The 23,074-nt window shown below is 44.1% G+C and overlaps 1 protein-coding gene across 1 annotated transcript in view; it reads left to right on the forward strand.

Annotated features, from left to right (window-relative positions):
• Positions 1 to 22,494, forward strand: part of LOC137504660 (uncharacterized) — a 135,643-nt gene extending 113,149 nt beyond the window's left edge. Inside the window, exons 17-19 of the mRNA XM_068233244.1 lie at positions 4,311 to 4,495; positions 9,168 to 9,309; positions 21,675 to 22,494. Coding sequence (XP_068089345.1) covers positions 4,311 to 4,495; positions 9,168 to 9,309; positions 21,675 to 21,853 — 506 coding nt within the window. The 3' untranslated portion in view covers positions 21,854 to 22,494. The remainder of the gene's footprint in view (positions 1 to 4,310; positions 4,496 to 9,167; positions 9,310 to 21,674) is intronic.
• Positions 22,495 to 23,074: the final 580 nt, after the last annotated feature.

A 23,074-nucleotide genomic window follows, 5' to 3' on the forward strand; every position in this document is an offset into this window, starting at 1 on the left:
GTGAAAACAGGTCTACGTGCAAAGTGCTTAAGCAGTGCATTTTTTGTCAATATTCAGCATGTGATCACACTTGTAGAAGTTCATAATTCATACAGCTAGTTGGTAGTTTATGGGGTATCTGGACTCTGAACTGACTACTGTTGCTATGGTTTCAAAGAACTGCAGTAAGAGCATCCTGCAGGTTAAAGTGGACCTGAACTCAGATTGTCCACTCCGCTCTAAAAGATACACACCAGCATAATAACCTTTAAACAAAAAACATTTCTTTGATACAACTGATACAAATCCTAAAATAAATCTGCACTGTTTCTACTTCCTGATTCATGGAAGAAGACATACTCAGATTGCCCTCAGACCCCCCCTTATCAATTTGCCATTGCATTATTTACATCTGTTCTTCCCTGTAATAACCACTGATCACCTGTCAATCACCTATCAATCACCCATCAATCACCCCCTGTCACTGCCACCCATCAATCACCCCCTGTCATTGCCACCCATCAATCAGCCCCTAACCTGCCCCTTGCGGGCAATCTGATCACCCACCTACACCAATCGATCGCCCGCAGATCCGAAATCAGATCACCTCCCAAGTGCAGTGTTTACATCTGTTCTCTCCTCTAAACACCCACTAATTACCCATCAATCACCCATCAATCATCCCCTATAACCACCTGTCACTTTTACCCATCAGATTAGACCCTAATCTGCCCCTTGCGGGCACCCGATCACCCGCTCACACGCTCAGATTGCCCTCAGACCCCCCCCCCTTATCAATTCGCCAGTGCATTATTTACATCTGTTCTTCCCTGTAATAATCGACTGATCACCTGTCAATCACCTGTCAATCACCTATCAATCACCCATCAATCACCCCCTGTCACTGCTACCCATCAATCACCCCCTGTCACTGCCACCCATCAATCAGCCCCTAACCTGCCCCTTGCGGGCAATCTGATCACCCACCCACACCATCAGATTGCCCCAGACCTAACCTCAGATCACCTCCAAAGTGCATTGTTTACATCTGTTTTGCCATCTAATCACCCACTGATCACCCATCAATCACCCATCAATCAGCCCCTGTCACTGATACCCATCAGATTAGACCCCTATCTGCCCCTAGGGCACCCAATCACCCGCCCACACCCTCAGAACGCCCTCAGACCCCAGCCCTGATCACCTCGCCAGTGCATTGCTTGCATTTATTTCCCCCCTCTAATCACACCTTGAGACACCCATCAATCACCTCCTGTCACCACCTGTCACCCCCTAGCACACCTGCCCATCAGATCAGGCCCTAATTTGCCCCGTGTGGGCTCCTGATCACTCGGCCAAACCCTCAGATCCCCCTCAGACCCCCTTTCGATCACCTCCCCAGTGCATTGATTGCATCTATTTTCCCCTCTAAGCACCCCCTGAGACACCCATCAATCACCTCCTGTCACCCCCCTAGCACTCCTATCCATCAGATCAGGCCCAATACAACCTTTCATCTAAGAGGCCACCATGCTTATGACCGGTTCCACAAAATTTGCCCCCTCATAGACCACCTGTCATCAAAATTTGCAGATGCTTATATCCCTGAACAGTCATTTTGAGAAATTTGGTTTCCAGACTACTCACGGTGTTGGGCCCGTAAAATGCCAGGGCAGTATAGGAACCCCACAAGTGACCCCTTTTTAGAAAATAGACACCCCAAGGTATTCTGTTAGGTGTATGATGAGTTCATAGAAGATTTTATTTTTTGTCAAAAGTTAGCGGAAATTGATTTTTATTGTTTTTTTTTCACAAAGTGTCATTTTTCACTAACTTGTGACAAAAAAATAAAATCTTCTATGAACTCACCATACACCTAACGGAATACCTTGGGGTGTCTTCTTTCTAAAATGGGGTCACTTGTGGGGTTCCTATACTGCCCTGACATTTTAGGGGCCCTAAACCGTGAGGAGTAGTCTAGAAAACAAATGCCTCAAAATGACCTGTGAATAGGATGTTGGCCCCTTAGCGCACCTAGGCTGCAAAAAAGTGTCACACATGTGGTATCGCCGTACTCAGGAGAAGTAGTATAATGTGTTTTGTGGTGTATTTTTACACATACCCATGCTGGGTGGGAGAAATCTCTCTGTAAATGGACAATTGTGTGTAAAAAAAATCAAAAAATTGTCATTTACAGAGATATTTCTCCCACCCAGCATCTGCATGTGTAAAAATACACCCCAAAACACATTATAATACTTCTCCTAAATACGGCGGTACCACATGTGTGCCACTTTTTTCCACCCTAAGTGCGCTAAGGGGCCCAAAGTCCAATGAGTACCTTTAGGATTTCACAGGTCATTTTGCGACATTTGGTTTCAAGACTACTCCTCACGGTTTAGGGCCCCTAAAATGCCAGGGCAGTATAGGAACCCCACAAGTGACCCCATTTTAGAAAGAAGACACCCCAAGGTATTCCGTTAGGAGTATGGTGAGTTCATAGAAGATTTTATTTTTTGTCACAAGTTAGCGGAAAATGACACTTTGTGAAAAAACACAATTAAAATCAATTTCCGGTAACTTGTGACAAAAAAAAAAAATTCTTCTATGAACTCACCATACTCCTAACGGAATACCTTGGGGTGTCTTCTTTCTAAAATGGGGTCATTTGTGGGGTTCCTATACTGCCCTGGCATTTTAGGGGCCCTAAATCGTGAGGAGTAGTCGTGAAACCAAATGTCGCAAAATTACCTGTGACATCCTAAAGGTACTCATTGGACTTTGGGCCCCTTAGCGCAGTTAGGGTGCAAAAAAGTGCCACACATGTGGTATTGCCGCACTCGGGAGAAGTAGTATAATGTGACATGATTAGAAAGAGGCACTCAAAAGGCGTATAAACAGTTGTTTATTCCACAGTTGACTAACACAACATGTTTCGGGGTTTCCCCCTTTCTCAAGTGAGAAAGGGGGAAACCCCGAAACATGTTGTGCTAGTCACCTGTGGAATAAACAACTGTTTATACGCCTTTTGAGTGCCTCCTTCTAATCGTGTTGGATTTACTGTGTAGTGGAGGTGGTGACCCACTGAAGGACTGAGCACCGGCGGACCAGGCTGTCAGTCCTGGATGAGTGACTGCTCTAGCATCTGCTTTACTACGAAGTAGTATAATGTGTTTTGGGGTGTATTTTTACACATACCCATGCTGAGTGGGAGAAATCTCTCTGTAAATGGATAATTGTGTGTAAAAAAAAATCAAAAAATTGTCATTTACGGAGATATTTCTCCCACCCAGCATGGGTATGTGTAAAAATACACCCCAAAACACATTATACTACTTCTACTGAGTACGGCAATACCACATGTGTGGCACTTTTTTGCAGCCTAACTGCGCTAAGGGGCCCAAAGTCCAATGAGCATCTTTAGGCTTTACAGGGGTGCTTACAATTAGGCATCCCCAAAATGCCAGGACAGTGAACACACCCCACAAATGACCCCATTTTGGAAAGTAGACACTTCAAGGTATTCAGAGAGGAGCATAGTGAGTCCGTGGCAGATTTAATTTTTTTTTTTTTTTTGCTGCAAGTTAGAAGAAATGGAAACTTTTTTTTTTTTGTCACAAAGTGTCATTTTCCGCTAACTTGTGACAAAAAATAACATCTTCTATGAACTCACCATGCCTCTCAGTGAATACTTTGGGATGTCTTCTTTCCAAAATGGGGTCATTTGGGGGGTATTTATACTATCCTGGAATTTTAGCACCTCATGAAACATGACAGGTGGTCAGAAAAGTCAGAGATGCTTCAAAATGGGAAAATTCACTTTTGGCACCATAGTTTGTAAACGCTATACTTTTACCCAATCCAATAAATATACAGTAAATGTTTTTTTTTTTTATCAAAGACATGTAGCAGAATGACTTTCACGCTCAAATGTATAGGAAATTTTACTGTATTTGAAAAATGTCAGCACAGAAAGTTAAAAAGTCATTTTTTTGACAAAATTCATGTCTTTTTTGATGAATATAATAAAAACTAAAACTCGCAGCAGCAATCAAATAGCACCAAAAGAAAGCTGTATTAGTGACAAGAAAAAGAGGTAAAATTCATTTAGGTAGTAGGTTGTATGAGCGAGCAATAAACCGTGAAAGCTGCAGTGGTCTGAATGGAAAAAAAGGCTCTGGTCCTTAAGGGGCGAAAATACTGTGGTCCTCAAGTGGTTAATTACATTTTTAGCTTTTACCAACAGCAAATACATTTCTAAATAAGAGCTTTGAAAGTAGAGAGACTGAAATTATGTTAGTAAAGTTGTTTTTTCTTTATCTCGGAATCAGGAAAAGTGCAAAAGGAGATAGAAAGAGTGATTGGATCATCACAGCCACAGGCAATTCACCGCAAGAATATGCCCTATACAGAGGCCGTTATTAGTGAGATTCAGAGATTTGGAGATATTGTTCCAACCAACCTCCCTCATTGTACTACTCAGGATGTCCACTTCAGAGGCCATTTTATTCCAAAGGTAAGCTTCCATTATTTACAAATTAATTACTTGAAATATATATATATATATATATATATATATATATATATATATATATATATATATATATATCTACATCTACATATATATATATATATATATATATATATAATGTAGTATATATATATATATATGTATATAAAATATATATATATATATATATATATATATATATATATATATATAATCTTCATCTACATATATATATATATATATATATATATATATATATATATATATATATACAGGATCTTCTCAAAAAATTAGCATATTGTGATAAAGTTCATTATTTTCTGTAATGTACTGATAAACATTAGATTTTCATATATTTTACATTCAAATACACACAACTTAAGTAGTTTAAGCCTTTTATTGTTTTAATATTGATGATTTTGGCATACAGCTCATGAAAACCCAAATTTCCTATCTCAAAAAATTAGCATATTTCATCCGACCAATAAAAGAAAAGTGTTTTTAAAACAAAAAAAGTCAACCTTCAAATAATTATGCTCAGTTATGCACTCAATACTTGGTCGTGAATGCTTTTGCAGAAATGACTGCTTCAATGCGGCGTGGCATGGAAGCAATCAGCCTGTGGCACTGCTCAGGTGTTATGGAGGCCCAGGATACTTCGATAGCGGCCTTAAAGCTCATCCTGAGTGTTAGTTCTTGCGTCTCTCAACTTTCTCTTCACAATATCCCACAGATTCTCTATGGGGTTCAGGTCAGGAGAGTTGGCAGGCCAATTGAGCACAGCAATACCATGGTCAGTAAACCATTTACCAGTGGCTTTGGCACTGTGAGCAGGTGCCAGGTTGTGCTGAAAAATGAAATCTTCATCTACATAAAGCTTTTCAGCAGATGGAAGCATGAAGTGCTCCAAAATCTCCTGATAGCTAGCTGCATTGACCATGCCCTTGATAAAACACAGTGGACCAACACCAGCAGCTGACATGGCACTCCAGACCATCACTGACTGTGGGTACTTGACACTGGACTTCAGGCATTTTGGCATTTGACTCTCCCCAGTCTTCTCCAGACTCTGGCACCTTGATTTACGAATGACATGTAAAAGTTGCTTTCATCCGAAAAAAGTACTTTGGACCACTGAGAAACAGTCCAGTGCTGCTCCTCTGTAGCCCAGGTCAGGCGCTTCTGCCGCTGTTTCCGGTTCAAAAGTGGGTTCATGCTTCCATCTGCTAAAAAGCTTTATGGAGATGAAGATTTCATTTTTCAGCACGACCTGGCACCTGCTCACAGTTCCAAAACCATTGGTAAATGGTTTACTGACCATGGTATTACTGTGCTCAATTGGCCTGCCAACTCTCCTGACCTGAACCCCATAGAGAATCTGTGGGATATTGTGAAGAGAAAGTTGAGAGACGCAAGACCCAACACTCTGGATAAGCTTAAGGCCGCTATCGAAGCATCCTGGGCCTCCATAACACCTGAGCAGTGCCACAGGCTCATTGCCTCCATGCCACGCCGCATTGAAGCAGTCATTTCTGCAAAAGGATTCCCGACCAAGTATTGAGTGCATAACTGAACATAATTATTTGAAGGTTGACTTTTTTTGTTTTAAAAACACTTTTCTTTTATTGGTCGGATGAAATATGCTAATTTTTTGAGATAGGAAATTTGGGTTTTCATGAGTTGTATGCCAAAATCATCAATATTAAAACAATAAAAGGCTTGAACTACTTCAGTTGTGAGTATTTTAATCTAAAATATATGAAAGTCTAATGGTTATCAGTACATTACAGAAAATAATGAACTTTATCACAATATGCTAATTTTTTGAAAGATCCTGTATACACAAAGGGGCTGCAGCACACAACAGGAAAACAGTGACAGGGGCTCTTGGTTACGCTTTAATGCATTTAAGCTCACCAACTGCGCCAAAGTGTTCCCAGTCTGGTGGTCCTACTCTAACCAGGCACAAATGCTATTTTTTTTATCAGCGTTTTAGTGGGAACCATGCCAAAAGCCCAATGGTCAACTAAATGGTAGAAAGGAAATTAAAAACACCCCACCTTCTACTAGCTACTGACTGAACTATGAGCTCTACTCATTTATATGCTTATCTGTGCTAGAGGTGGGCGTGGTTATGCATTCTTACAGGGGAAAATTATAAATACGAAGGGATGAGCAGCACAAATCAAATCATATGCAACACTATGCAAAGCATGCACGCAGCCTGGAGATCCCCAGTCTCCATAAGAAATATATAAATAAAGAGGGGCTGCAGCACACAACAGGAAAACAGTGACAGGGGCTCTTGGTTATGCTTTAACGCGTTTAAGCTCACCAACTGCGCCAAAGTGTCCCCAATCTGGTGAGTCCTACTCTAACCAGGCAAAAATTGTATTTTTTTTATCAACGTTCTAGTGGGAACCATGCCAAAAGCCCAATGGTCAACTAAATGGGAGAAAGAGAGAGAGAGAGAGAGAGAGAGAGAGAGAGGGAGTATATATACGTGCCACGTAACAAGAATGGGTAGAAAGATCTGTACCTATGCACTACCATAAGATATTGCAAAGTAAACTTTTAGATGAAGGCAAACATATTATGCAGCCAGCACCCCACATGAGGAATTTGTCTTGATGTGTCAGACTCTGTACACCCAAGGGCGATTCAGACAGAACGTTTCTGTGAAGATGCTTGTATTGATTTTAACGTAAACCTGTAATGAAAAAAAGTCCCTCTAGGGGATACTTACATCAGGAGGGTGAAGGAGGCTTCCCTCGTCCTCCCATTCAACCTCGTTCAGAATCATAGCAAGCCTGTGACGCACCTCACACAGGCATACTAGGGGCTTACTGCTCAGGCTCTGGTGGAAATAGGCAAGCCCCATTGGTTCGCTGTACTGTGCAGGCACAGACAGTTCATACCTGCACAGTAAAGCGAACCTGATAGGGCTTGGCTATTTCTGCCGGAGCCCGAGTGGTAAGCCGCTAGTGCGCCGGCGTAAGGTGCATCACGGGCTTGCTATGATTCAGGAGCCCAAGCAGTAGTCTGCACCTGCATTCTTTCTGGGGGACCCAACACAGGAATGGGACTTAAAGAGACACTGAAAATAAAAAAGAATTATGATATAATGATTTGTATGTGTAGTACAGCTAAGAAATAAAGCATTAGAAGCAGAGATATGATTCTAATATTGTTTACAGTACAGGAAGAGTAAAGAAACTCCAGTTGTTATCTATGCAAATAGCCATTGAGTTCTACAACTTTGAAAGTCAAAGAGAGCTAGCGCGTTAGCTGTTAACTGTTAACCGAAATGTTGGTGGTTCAAGCCCACCCAGGGACAGCCTTGCCTTTTTGTTCAACAGTTGTCCGAAGAGAACGCCAGATAGCCAAGTAGATTCATCTCTCTCTAGTGCAGAGTGGTGCAGTGGAAGTGTGCTGGGCCCATAACCCAGAGGTTGATGGATCAAAACCATCCTCTGCTAGGCATGATTTCATTTTTGCACCTCGCTTTATCGCATGGGCAAAACAGTTTGCATAGCCCTGTAAGAGAAAGTGTAGCAGTGGCTGTGTGCACATTCTCAGTGGTGCAGTTGGTTAGTGTGTTTAGCTGTTAACCGAAAGGTTGGTGGTTTAAGCCCACCCAGGGATGGCCTTGCCTTTTTTGTTCAACAGTTGTCCGAAGAGATCCCCAGATAGCCATGTAGATTCAAGGTATATCACAATGGTACATGCTAGGCTGGCTTTAGCAGGCAGTGTTGGTGGTATAATGGTGAGCATAGCTGCCTTCCAAGCAGTTGACCTGGGTTTGATTCCTGGCCATGGCCAATGTATGTGAGCTGGCTTTTGACATCCTACAAATCCCTGGAAGACAAGACAGGAGGAGGAGGAGAAGGAGTTATTTTAAATTAAAAAAAAGACATCCGAATTCCCGAACACAAATTTTTGCCCGAATTTTGTTACAGACCCCAAACCGAATTTGAATCCGAACCTAATTTGGCAATCGCAACCGAATCCGAATTTTCCCCGAATCCGAATTTTCCCCGGACCCGAATTCGAGTGTACCTGAATCTAATTTTGGTACATTCGAGCATGCCTGAAGTCCAGTTCTCAGTAAAGATTTTTAGCAAGACACAAAATTGCACCTACTCCTGTCTGTGAAGGGGGCCGAGGCAGCGAGTGTTAGTTTACCTTTCCCAGATGTTTGACTCTTCCATTCTCCTAATACTTCCTGTTTCACACAGGAAGTTCCAGGTGTAGAACAGGAAGAATATCTTTTTTAAAGCTAAAGAACATTTTTACAAAATACATTTGTTTTGGGCAAATTCTGGTTATATGCAATATTATCATTTAGGCTTTCTTAACCAATATGATAACAATCTATTTAGATTGTTGCAGTGGCAGTGCAGCACACATGCGCCGATCATATGAGCTGCACTTCCTGCAGCACATCACTGTTTGGGGGCGGATCTATGCATATTACGTTGTCGGCACACTTTGACGCAGGTTAACGTGAGGAGAAATTGTCCTGCCCTGGGCTCTCTTGCTGCAGGATAAGTGCACCAGACCAAGTATGAAATTAGACTGCGACATCCAAGCAAGTAAATAAATATGCTCTCAGATTACTGTTGTACTGAATTATGCTGTTTAACAACATCACTGATGAACCATTGGTCATTCTTAGGGCACCCATGTGCTTCCTTTGCTGGTCTCTGTGCTGTATGATGAGGAACATTTTGAAAAAGCAAAAGAGTTTTATCCTGAACATTTTCTAGATTCCAGAGGAAATTACGTGAAGAAAGATGCCTTCATTCCTTTCTCATCTGGTGAGTTATTGCAATCACAAAAAAACAATATTGCAGATAATGGGAAATCATCATCAGATCATTCACTGAGTGGCCAAAGTCTTGTTCTGTACACTTTATATAGATTGGCAGCACAGTGGCATAGTTGATACCACTCTTGCCTTGCAGCCCTGGGTCCCTGGTTCAAATCTCAACCAGGCAGTGTTGAACTGGGAGGTGGTAAAGCTGAGGAAATCCATTTGCAGGCCAAGCAGCAGTAATCAGGTGTTGCAGCGCACGGTGAAGACTTGCTACAGTTTGCTATTGGGAGTGATAACAGGGTTTCTGCTGCTTGGCCAGCAGGTGGATTTCCTCAGCTTTTCCACCTCCCAGTCTGACACTGCAACCAGGCCAGAGTTGTGTTTGTTTGTCTGTTCTTCCCATATCTGCATGGGTTTCCCCGGGCATTTTGGTTCCCTTCCACATCCCAAAAATATGCAGATATGTCAATTGGCTTCCCCTCAGATTGGCCCTAGAATTAGAGATGGCCCGAACGGTTCGCCCGGCAAGTTCACGTGGATATCAGCTACCCGCGCCCGCGGCGTGTAGCGAATACATAGTATGTTTGACCTGCCTCCTATACCTCTTCATTGGGCTAAACTTTGACCCTCTACATCACAGTCAGCAGAGACATGGCAGCCAAATAGTCTGCACTCACGCACGGACCCCCCCCCTATAAAAATGCTGCAGCGACGGCCGTGTTCTCAGTCTGCTGATTTTATTTTAGTGAGAGGAAGGTAGAGACATTGGGAGAAAGGGAAAGCATTAGTTAGGCTTTTGTTAGCTTGCTCCTCTCTCAATCTTGTTGCTGAAAGCACCCCACAAAAAACTCTTTTGAGAGCTTCCCAGCTTCTTTTGAGAGCTAATATTCTTCAGATCCGTTTTTCTTTGTGTGTGTGACCACAGACATATATACAGCCCTGTCACAGCTGGGCCTAGTTGCTGTACTGTGCCAGGCCCACACTCTGTATTACCATTGCATATCTTTTCACTGTATTGTGATTTAACTTAGTAAGGCATAACTGTCTTTGTGGGTGACACTGCATCACTGCACAGATACAGCCTACAGATAGAGATGGCTCGAACCTCTGATTTTCAGTTCGCAAACCTTGAACTCGAATTTCCGAAAAAGTTTGCGAACCTGCGAACTTTGCGAACCGCAATAGACTTAAATGGGCAGGCAAACTTTCAAAACTACAAACACTGTTTCTGGCCACAAAAGTGATGGAAAATATGTTTTAAGGGTCTAATGCTGGGAATACATGGTTCGTTTCTGTCGATCAATTCTCCTCTCCATAGTTTTTGCCGCTCGATTCTGCAGTCGATTCTCTTATCTTCCACTCGTTTTTCTTATCTTTTCCCATTCACTTCTATCAGAAATCGAGCGGCGAAAGGATCAAAAGGGAGATCGGACATGTCGGAAATTATCTATTGAACCATCTAAATGACTGAATAACGAACCATGTATTCCCAGCATAACACCTGGAGGAGTGGGATACATGCCAAAAGTCCCCTGGAAAATTACGGATTTGACGCACAGCAGGGTTATAATCCCTAAAAGTCAGAAATCACATAGCATTGCTAAATTGGAGGCCTAAAGTGCTTAAAAATCTCTTGTGTGTATATACATGGATAAGCAGTTAGTGTAAGTAGTGTACTGCTTCACACTGACAAAACAAACTCACTGTGTAACGCACCGCAAACAGCTGTTTGTGTAGTGATGGCTGTGCTGGACTGGTGTGAGAGTGCAGGCGATGGCAGTTTTCAAGCCCATATGGTCAGGCTGAGGTAGCGCAATGACAGAACAACAGTGACTGTCCAGCTGATTGAATTTGGTCTGTCCACAATAAAGCAATGATCTTATTATCTTGGGTGTGCCCCCCCCCAACACACTCATATAGGTCATTACTTCATTGTGATACGCAAGCCCCTTCACCGCGGCAAGGTAACGATCATGAAGGGGAATTAACACATGTACATGCCTTTTGTTTTGTTGTTGCAGCCGCAGTGCAGCCAGAAAAATTAGGCATGTACGAGCACCAGAAAAAATATTATTATGTTTGGCCATAAAAATTCAGGAATCCACCTGGAGTCCTGGACCCTGTTGGTGGTGGCGGAGAACAGTGGAGTACCAATAGGGGATGTGACCCCTGCCATCGCAGTCAGTCCCCACACAGCATCTCTGCCGGCCGCTGCTGCCTGCCCCAAGACTAAGTCAGTCCCCACACAGCATCTCTGCCTGCAGGCTGCTTGACTGCCTTCTTAGCCGGGGGCGTACCTAGAAATCCCCAGGCCCACCTGCAAAAAAAAAATCTGGGTCCCCCACCACCCAGGGCCCGCTCAGGGACTTTTGGGGGCAGGAGGGGTCGCAGCATAAGAGGAGAGTGTGGCAGATCGGTGGTAAGGGGGGAAATTCCCCCCCCCCCTCCCTCACCTCAGGCTCTCCTCTTAGCGCTCCCCCTCCTGAAATCATTGGTGGCAGCGGGCAGGCAGCAGCAGCGGTGGCGGCAGAATGATACATTACCTCCTTCTCGCTGTAGGACTTCCGTTCTAAGAGCTTCCTGCAACTTACTGTGTAAACAGGAAGTTGCTCTTAGAGAACGGAAGTCTTCCAGCGAGAAGGAGGTAATGTATCATTCTGCCGCCACCGCTGCTGCTGCCTGCCCGCTGCCACCAATGATTTCAGGAGGGGGAGCGCTGAGAGGAGAGCCCAAGGTGAGGGAGGTGGGGAATTTCCCCCCCTCCCCACCGATCTGCCACACTCTCCTCTTATGCTGCGACCCCTCCTGCCCCCAAAAGTCCCTGAGCGGGCCCTGGGTGGGGGGGGACCCGGATTTTTTTTTGCAGGGGGGCCTGAGGATTTCTAGGTACACCCCTGGCGGAGAAGGCAGTCAAGCGGCCTGCAGGCAGAGATGCTGTGTGGGGACTGACTTAGTCTTGGGGCAGGCAGCAGCGGCCGGCAGAGATGCTGTGTGGGGACTGACTTAGTCTTGGGGCAGGCAGTCACACGCATGCAGGCAGAGATGCAGTGTGTGGGGATTGACTTAGTCTTCAGGCAGGCAGTAGCCCTTCAGGATCCATGCCTCATTCATTTTGATAAAGGTGAGGTACTGAACACTCTTTTGAATTGACTGCTGGTGGTATAATACAATGTGCAGTTACACAGGTGCAGTGAAAAGGTATGCACTGACTGCCACTATAATACAATTGTGCAGTCACACAGGTGCAGTGAAAAGGTATGTAGTAACTGCTGGTATGCAATGTGCAGTCACACAGGTGCAGGGAAAAGGTATGCAGTGACTGCTGGTGGTATACTACAATGTGCAGTTAGTTACACAGGTGCAGGGAAAAGGTATGCAGTGACTGCTGCTATAATACAATTGTGCAGTCACACAGGTGCAGGGAAAAGGTGTGCACTGACTGTTGGTGGTTTTGTATAATACAAAGTGCAATCACACAGTGGCAGTGGAAGGTATGCACTGAATGTGCTGGGCCTGGCACAGTACAGCAATTAGCAAGGGCCAGCTGCGACAGACAGGGCTGTATATGCAGTGTAAGTGGCACACACACACACACACACACACACACACACACACACACACACACACACACACACACACACACACACACACACACACACACACACAAAAACACATCAGAAGAACATTAGCTCTCAAAAGAGCTGTTTTGGGGTGCTTTTCATCAACAAATATCAGCAAGGAGCAAGCTAACAGATCTCCTAACTATTGCTTTCCCTATATCTCCAATGTCTCTCCCTTTTCTCACTAATACAGCAGCACACAGAGTGAGAACATGGCCAACGCTGCTGCTTTTTTTAAAGGGGGGGGGGGGGTGCAGCCTGATTGGCTGCCATGTGTCTATTGACTGTGATGTAGAGGGTCAAAGTTTAGCCCAATGATGTAGTATAGGGGGAGGGTCGAACTCGCTAAGTGTTTGCGGTTCACCGCGAACTCGAACCAGCTAAGTTTGCGCGAACAAGTTCTCTGGTGAACCGTTCAGGCCATCTCTACCCACAGACAGTTGCCAGCCAGGCCAGCTGTGATTTGTAGTCTCACACTGTATTACCATACTATTGCATATCTTTTCACTGTATTTGTGATTTAACTTACTAAAGCATAGGTGTCTTTGTGGGTGACACTGCATAAATAGAGCCCACAGACAGTTGCCAGCCAGGCCAGCTGGGATTTGTAGTCCCACACTGTATTACCCAGGGCTGCTCATCCAGATTCCGGATATCCGTGTAATCCGGATATTTGACCTTTTTTCAGCTATCCGACCGGATTCGGATTCCAGATACATGGGCCCAAATCCGGATGGCTATCTGTGGATAGTTGACAAGAAATCCGGATATCCAGCGGATATCCGAATCTTGAGATACTATAATTTAGTACATGACTTCCAGGACGTCATTGAGCCAATCAGAGGGCTCCCAGCAAAAGCCCTAGCAACCAATCACAGAGGGGAACCCTGGCCAGCCCCTCCTGACCTCATTGAGCCAATCAGACGGCTTCCAGCCTAAGCCCTAGCACCCAATCACAGAAGGGAACCCTGGCCCCCTGTGTGTGCCATGATGAGAAATCTCGTCCTGTGTGACTGCAGTGCTCAATCACTGAGAGACATGCTCCAGTGCAGCTGGCCTAGCAAGTGCTTTATACAGTGATAAACCTAAAGCTAAAGCTGTTCAGTGATTAACCCCTTCACTATTATTACACTATTGTTGTATTGTTAATTAGCTTGATTCATTGTGTGACAGTCAGAGTGTGTGCTGCAGGGCTGCTGCAGGCAGCTGCTATGTGTCTGTGTGTGTGCTGTCCCTGCTGGCCTGCTATTATTAGTCTTAGCTACAGTACAGGTTAGGTTAGGGATTAGGGGATAGGATCACTGTGTTATTGTATAGTTAGTACTGTAGTACTGCAGTCAGTGCTAGTTAGGTGTCAGAGTAGTAGTACTACTGTGTTAGCTTACTACAGAACTGCTGTGCTGCAGAGCAGTGCCAGTATGACAGTTAGGGTGCACTAGTGTCTTCTCCTCTGCTGTCTGACTGTCACTCGGCACTTGGCACTTGGCACGTGGTACGTGTCACATGTGTCACATGGCACGTGTCATGTGTCACGTGGCACGTGCCACATGCCAAGTGCCACGTGACACGTCCCAAGTGCAAAGTGCCAAATGCAAAGTGCAAAGTGCCAAGTGCAAAGTGCCACGTGCCAAGTGCCATGTGCCATGTGCCAAGTGCCACATCTGGCATGCTCCTGGCAGACGTTACACCTGCTGCTGCTGCATTGCCCTGCTCCTGCTGCCTGTGCTGCTCCCACCGCCAGGGTGCCACAGGCCACTGCTGCTGTGCTGATACCACCTATATTTAACCCAAAACACAATTGCGCGTATTTTTTTGGAGGTGTCTGGGCTGAAAACTGCCATGTCCCAGTTGTGCGGTTGGACTTTGGACACAATGTGGGCTGCACGACCGCTGTCTAGAACCTAGTCCTGATGTTAATTGACAGCCTTTTTTTTTGGGGGGGGGGATTTAAGTCCCCACATCATCAATTAGTGTTCCCCTTTAACAAAACATGATGCACGCCTCATTTACCCTTAAAAAAGTTTTAGAAGCAATTTAAAGGCCACTTCCGGTTTTGCTATCCGGATATCCGAATCCGCCCAGATACCCCGAATACTGAGGTCGGATATCCGATTCAGATTCGGATTGGAAAAGTTTGACCTCGGATATCCGATCCGGATCTGGGTATCTGGTAACCGGATCCAAATTCAATCCAGATTTTGAAAAGAGGTATCCGAGCAGCACTGGAATTACCATAACATTGCATAACTGAGTCGTGGGAAGCCCAACACCCAACTAGGGACAACTGCATTGCGAAGGCACCTGATCACAAAACACAAACACCAATGGTATGCACACATTAATAAAAGCAGCACACAAATATAAAAAACTATTCATACCAAGGTTATTTTGTGGGCGATGGGCAAAAAACTATGCCCGTTGTTGCCAACACTTAAAGATAAGCTTATCAAACAGCTGAATGGAAGGCTCATGGTGAAGGAACTGCCCAGACAGAGCAGAAAAACTATCATTAAAAAACTAGAATTAATCTTTAATAATTTTTTATATACATTTTGTATTTCTCTTAGTACTTATAAATAAAAAAAATGGAACAATTTAACAGTCAACCTTTTTAGTTGGTCAGGGCTGAGGTGAGGTTTACTGCGTTCATTACACATATGTAGTGAGTGGGAATGCCACTTGCCAGGGCCACATCCTTGCCTGAGATGGTGGGAGAACAGCTGGGTGCTCACCAAAACGAGTCGGGTGGAGCACCCGGCTAAAAGAGCCTGGGGAAAGCACTGCTCATGGTGAAGAAACTGCCTAGACAGCACTGTAGCGTGGATCGGAGGGGTTGGCCCTAGAGCTGCGCAGCCGAACTCGGGGCAATGCGGACTGCGCAGCCGCAGCCAGCTCCGGCGGCCATATTAGGAGCGGCATGAGAGCCCGACCCGGCCTGTGGGGTAGCGATTGGCACGGGGGGCGCTTTCAGGAAGGGGACCCTGTGGAACTGCACGGAGGGCGCGGACGGCGTCCTCCGTGCATTTAAACATCTTCCAGGTACTTTACTTTTTTAAGCATTTTGGCCTCGTAAGTCCTTTAACAATTTTTTTTATAAATTTTGTATTTCTTAGTACTTATAAATAAAAAAATTGAAACAATTTAACAGTCAACCTTTGTAGATGGTCAGGGCTGAGGTTTCCTTTGGTCATTACACATATGTAGTGAGTGGTAATGCCACATCCTTGCCTGGGATGTTGAGAGAGCAGAGAAATTATCATTTGAACTAGAATTATTCTTTAACTTTTTTTTTTTTTAATAAATAAATTTGTATCTCTAACTTTGTTATAAATAATAAATCTATCCATAACCATAAATAACTTTCAAAATATTTTTTTCCAATAACCTAGCTTTCCCTGAAACTTATCAAAACCGATACTACACTTAATCTCAGCCAAAAAGCCGAGAAGTGTTCCATTGCTTGCAAGTCTCCACTGCGTGGCTCTGCATTGGAGTTGGGTGACACCACCCCCACCACAAATGGCAAGCAGACCTGCTGCTGCCAGCCTGACACCTGCTGACTGTTTACTTTTTTTGAAAATTATTAATTAGAATTATTTTATTACCTTGAATTTTTTTATGAATACATTTATATTTCTTACTCGGAAACTGATCAAAACAGATACTAAAACTTGAGAAGACACAGGTGTTTGTAATAGCAAAGCCCCCTTAAATGCTAAGAACCTCAAATTTGGAGTATATATTAAGGAGATCAGGAGGAATAAGAGGAAAAATTTTTTTTTCAAAAAGACCTTATAGTTTTTGAGAAAATCGATGTTAAAGTTTCAAAGGAAAAATGTAAACATTTAAAAACCCGCCGACTTTAACGGTTAATAGCAAAGCCTGCTTAAAGTTTAGGAACACCAAATTCCCAGGGTATATTAAGGGGATCAGTGGGAATAAGAGGAAATTTTTTTTTTCAAAAAGACCTTATAGTTTTTGAGAAAATCGATTTTTAAGTTTCAAGGGCGAAAATGTCTTTTAAATGCGGAAAATGTCAGTTTTTTTTGCACAGGTAACAATAGTGTATTATTTTCATAGATTCCCCCAAGTGGGAAGAGTTTTACTTACTTCGTTCTGAGTGTGGGAAATATAAAAAAAAAACGACGTGGGGTCCCCCCTCCCAGACCTCTTTAACCCCTTGTCCCCCATGCAGGCTGGGATAGCCAGAATGCGGAGCACCGGCCGCGTGGGGCTCCGCACCCTGACTATACCAGCCCGCATGGTCCATGGATTGGGGGGTCTCGGAAGGGGAGGGGCAGCCAAGCTTTCCCCTCCCCCTCCGAGCCCTTGTCCAATCCAAGGACAAGGGGCTCTTCTCCACCTCCGATGGGCGGTGGAGGTGGAGGCCGCGATTTCCTGGGGGGGAGGTTCATGGTGGAATCTGGGAGTCCCCTTTAAAAAGGGGTCCCCAGATGCTCACCCCCCCTCCCAGGAGAAATGAGTATAGAGGTACTTGTACCCCTTACCCATTTCCTTTAAGAGTTAAAGTAAATAAACACACAGACACTTAGAAAAAGTATTTTAATTGAACAAAAAACATAACCACGAAAAAAGTCCTTTAATATTCTTAATTAACCATTAATACTTACCTGTCCCTTTAAATAAATGATCCCTCGCAATATCCTCGGAAATGTTCTATCAGTTACAATGTAACAAAGTTATTACAATGTAACAACTTTGTTACATTGTAACTACGCCGCACCCGACGTCCCTCACCGCCGCCGCCGCGTCTGTGCTGCAGGACCCGACAGAGCTCTGAGCTATAGCTCAGAGCTCTCTAAGCATCTTTGTATTTGGGCTCCAAGGAGCCCCATTGGTCCTTAGCAGACCAATGGGGTTCCTTCTGATTTAAAGGAATCGTAATTACACTAATTACGCGAAATTTCGCGAAATCGTAATTAGGTCATTACGCTCATCTCTAGCGGCGGTGCGTTAAACCGCGAGTTTGGTCTGTCAGTGTGAAGCAGTACACTACTTACACTACCTGATCCATGAATACACATGCAAGATGTTTTCAAGCACTTTATGTCTCCAATTTAGGAATGCAATGTGATTTCTGCCCTTTACTGATTATAACCCTGCTCTGCGTCAAATCCGTAATTTTCCCCGGGACTTTTGGCATGTATCCCACTCCGCCATGCCCCCCTCCAGGTGTTAGCCCCCTTCAAAACATCTTTTCCATCACTCTTGTGGCCAGAAACAGTGTTTGTAGCTTTTAAACTTTGCCTGCCCATTGAAGTCTATTGCGGTTTGCCGAATTCGCCAGTTCATGGACTTTTGCGGAAGTTCACGTCTGCGGTCCGCAAACCCAAAATGTGAGGTTCGAGCCATCTCTACCTAGGATTAGATTGAAGCTCCTCTGAGGGACAGTTAGAGATGTAACTATGTACTCTGTAAAGCACTGCAAAACATGCCAGTGCTATATAAACACTAAATAATAATAATAATAATTATATGTGCATTAATGATTGGGCTTGCACCCCAAGTACTATTCCTTCAGTAAAAACAAAAGCCAAACTGATACATTGAGGAAAAAGAAGGCTACTTAGGCAGAACAATGTGTTTAGAAACTGTCGTAAACCTGCAATGGTTACCCAATCAAAATCTTCGTAAAATCACTAGGGAATGCAGCTTTCTTATAGAATTGACATGTCTATTTCCTCAAGCTCACCACGCGGGATCAGTGAATAATGGTGCACAGCGCCTATGCATAAAAATGGTGCCACATTAAAAAGATACGTTTATCGCTATTTATCGTTAGTACTGCATAATAATGGCGCACAGGGAAAAAAGAAGAAAAATGGCACACACTAACGTTATTTATCAATAGTGGCACACACCAACGTTATTTATCAATAGTGGCACACACTAACGTTATTTATCAATAGTGGCACACACTAACGTTATTTATCAATAGTGGCACACACTAACGTTATTTATCAATAGCGCCCTACACAAGCCAAACTGCAGACGTTATTTAACTGCAAAACGGTGAATGGATTTAATGTAACACTGTCAAGGTTAAGGTTAGGCACCACTGGGGGGGGGGGGGGTCTTAGGGTTAGGCACCACCAGGGGGGTCTTAGGGTTAGGCACCACCAAGGGGGTGGTTAGGGTTAGGTACAGGGAGGGTTCTGTATGAGAGTAGGGTTAGGTATAGTTACAGTACAATATACACCACCAGGGGGGTGGTTAGGGTTAGGCACCACCAGGGGGGTGGTTAGGGTTAGGCACCACCAGGGAGGATATATAGGGATAGGTATAGAGAGGGTTCTGTGTGTTAACGCTAAATAACGATAAGGCTTCAACGCTAAATAACAATAAGGCTTTAACGTTAAATAGCGATAAGCGGCAAATGGATTAGCGGCAACACTGTGCGCCATTATTCACAGGCGCCATTTTCAGATGGACGCCACCACGCATGCCATGCCCAGAAGCATTACTATAGGAGGTGGGGAACATCTAAGCTCCACCTGATAAGAAATCAAAATCAGAAATGTTTTCAATCACCAAGAACGACTGGGTCGTGCCTGGATTTGAGTTTGGCACATACAATTGCTCAGATTACGAATAAGAAATATAGATATACAACACGCATAAACAGAATTGATAACAGGGGGCAAGTATGAACACTAGACAGTCTATCGATCCAACAGCCATGGCATGGGGGGGAAGGGGATGATGGGGGTGGGTGCTGGAGGTGGGGGGCCTGGAGGGAGTTCAAGAGGTTGACAGCAGAGGAGAAAAAGGAGTTCCCATGCCTCAAACTTCTGGTGAAGATGGCCTGAAACCTATGATGGGCAATTGCGTGACATGCTATAGGTACTATGCTATCGGTAGGCAAAAAGTGTGCATAGATATGACAGTTTGTGGGCCGGGCCATATGAAATTCTAAACCTAGCCAGCAGAGGTGTAACTACTGCCTCCTACCTAGCTGCACATAGGATATACTAAAGTGGTTATTATTAAGTCCCAGGTGTAGATTTAGGGCAACATTGCTAAGGATACGAGACAAGGAACATTAAATCTTCAGACCTAGTGATGCCACTACCCATGACCATACCAAGCACTAATACTTCTTGTGCAAGAAGACTTTACACCAAAGAACTGTATACAGCACTGTTCAGCTATTCACATGAGAGGCACTGAAAAATTGCCTGAAGTAGTGTGTAGGGCCAGTTCTGGACTTTTTGCTGCCTGAAACATTTTAAGTATGCCTCTTCCCCTTAGAAGGATGCTACAAAATCTCACGGCAGGTACTTTTCTGGTGCAGACTGCAGACCCATCGTAATTTTTTTTGTGATGACTTCAGAAGCACTTGAAAAAACTGCATGTTGGTAGTGGTTGTGATAGTGGGTTTTATATGCCCTTGAAACGCGTGGCCAGTGTAATGAAGGATTACCAAATCATATTTTGTGCTTGCAGTTGCACACATGGACAGCATGGATTTATGAGAAAAGGAGTCTCACAGTCTGTGCTGAAGAAGACTCTGGTGGCACAATTGCTAATTTGCTATCCTTTCAGCACTCTCCTGGTGTTCTGATATGTTTTGTGCAAGTACTGCAACCACTGGTTATTTGAAATTCAGCTCAGGTGTATTATAACTTTTGTTCTCTACTGTTTTTCGGTGTTGTAAGTCAACTCTTTTTTCAACTTCCAAAATATTGCAGTATTTCTTTTCAAATACCAATACTGTATGAAGGACATGTATTATGAACAATGTGTTAATAATTTGCTGGGGAATATTCAGCATGACTGGCTGTGTTGTATTAATGTGACTGAAGGAGTGATAGAGCATAGCTAAAATTGTGCTGAGGTAATAGCTGGAGGTGTAGTGGGGGTGGGAGAAGGGGCTTGATGGGGCAAGACTGTAGGTGTGGTCAGGGCAGGACTGTAGGTGTGATGACATTTGAGAAGGGTGTAGCAGAAGGTGGGATGGAGCATAACTTATGTTGTGGCTGGAGGTGTGATGGAGGTGGGACCAGGGGCTTGATTGTGTGGTGGAGAAGTGTAATGAGGGTGTAGCAGAAGGTATGATAGAGCATTGCTAATGCTGTGCTGGGGTCATGGCTGGAGGTGTGGTGGGGATGGAACTAGGGGTTTGATGGGGCAAAAATGCAGGCATGATGGAGGTATGACTTTATGTGTGGTGGAGAAGTCTGATGCTGATTCAGCAGAAGGTGTAATGGAGTATATCTAACGTTGTGCTGGGGTCATGGCTGGAGGTGTAATGGGGGTGGGACCAGGGGTTTGATGGGGCAAGACTGTAGGCGTGGTGGGGGCAGGCAGGACAGGTGTGGTGGAGAAGTGTGATGAGGGTGTAGCAGAAGGTGTGATAAAGCTCAGCTAAAGTTGTGCTGAGGTCATGGCTGGAGATGTGGTGGGTGTGGGACTAGGGGTTTGATAGTGACAAGACTGCAGGCATGGTGGAGGAAGGACTGTAGGTGTGGTGAAGTGTAATAAGGGTGTAGCAGAAGGTGTGATGAAGCATAGCTAAAGTTCTGGTAGGGTTTGGACTGTTGGGGGGAAAGGCAAAACAGTAGGCGTGGTGGGAGCAGGACTGTAGGTGTGGTGGAGAAGTGTTGTGAGTGTGTAGCTGAAGGTGTGATGGGGCATATGATATGCACGTAAAAAAAAATGTTGGGTACTGTTGGAAATCAGATGTGATGTAATAAAATCTGATATTATTTCCAACTCTTTTTAGGCAAGAGAAGTTGTGCCGGGGAAACCTTAGCGAAAATGGAACTCTTCTTGTTTTTTGTGAGTTTTCTGCAGAACTTCACTTTCAAGGCTCCTCCTGGTGCCACTTTGGACCTAAGTGGAGCAGTTGGATTCACTCGGGGCCCCAAGAAACATGAGATTTGTGCTGTGTCCCGCACATAAAACTGGATCAAAATAGTACAGAAATAACCTTATTTGCCTCTTCTTGAACATTTCATCAAAGACTCTATTTTTCTAAATTGCTCAGATATACACAAAAAGTTAAACTAAATATAAATAATCTTTTTGAGGTGTAAATTTTTTTTCTATGTATTTTTGTAACTGTGTTTGTGCAAGAGGCAAGAAATACGTAGTGATACTCATGCATCTTGCAACCTCACTGGGTTGGGGGAGCACCATTACTTACATGGATGCTGTTCCTCTGGCTCCACAGCCCATACAACAAATACCATCTTTTTCACCTGACCATCAGATTGTACTTGCATCCGTGGACTACATCTCTCCACATGCCTTGCGACTTGTATGCGTGAAGTTGACAGTTGGGTAAAGAAGATGGAGCATGTCATATGGGGGGGGGGCAGACGAGCAGCACCTCGTAGGTAAGTAATAATGCTCCCCCTACCCCTGAACCCCCAATGGCACACACCATTATGAACTATCCTTGTATTGGGGTCCATTTTTAATTTTTATTTTAATTCTAGTTTTTTTGTTGTTGTTTTTAAATCTAGTGCTCAGTTTGCTTTAAGCTATGTAAAAATTCTACTTTTTGTTTCATCCAAGACAATAAAAAAAATCTACATGAATATAGATGTTCTGATTCATTTAGCCAATTTGTGTAACCATGACCTAAATAGGTCTCATTAAGTTTACTAGCCATATTAGGGATAGTGGTGCTAGTAATGGCCAATTTCAACTTCGGGTAACTTTGTCAAAATTTATATACGTAAATATATGTAACAAAATTGCACTCTGCTACGCTAGAACTCCACCAGCTGCCTTTATATAGTCACATACTGGTCCCAGGAGATCCCTCCTTGTCTCAGTACTGCTACTGGCTCCACCTATACACTCAGAGACACAAAAGATAAATAGGGGCTCCCTCAGTGTGAAAACGTCAATCAGCTCTTAGTCCCGCAATATTAATCCTTCATATGGCCTCCATATGGTGAGTCCTACTCTAACCTCCTGCTCTTCCTCCTTCTTCTCCACCTCCTCCTCCCTCTTCTTGTTCTGTGTGGCTGCCATGTAACATTGGCATTAGCAGCTGCTGGAATTAGTTGAAGCAGAGTATGGTTATTGTGTGGAACCTGGTGGTGGCACCACATCAAATAATAATAATTAAAAATTATTACAGCAGGAGGAGGAATCCTCCTCCTTCTTACT

Source organism: Hyperolius riggenbachi, chromosome 4, assembly GCF_040937935.1.
Source record: "Hyperolius riggenbachi isolate aHypRig1 chromosome 4, aHypRig1.pri, whole genome shotgun sequence".
NCBI lineage: Eukaryota > Metazoa > Chordata > Amphibia > Anura > Hyperoliidae > Hyperolius > Hyperolius riggenbachi.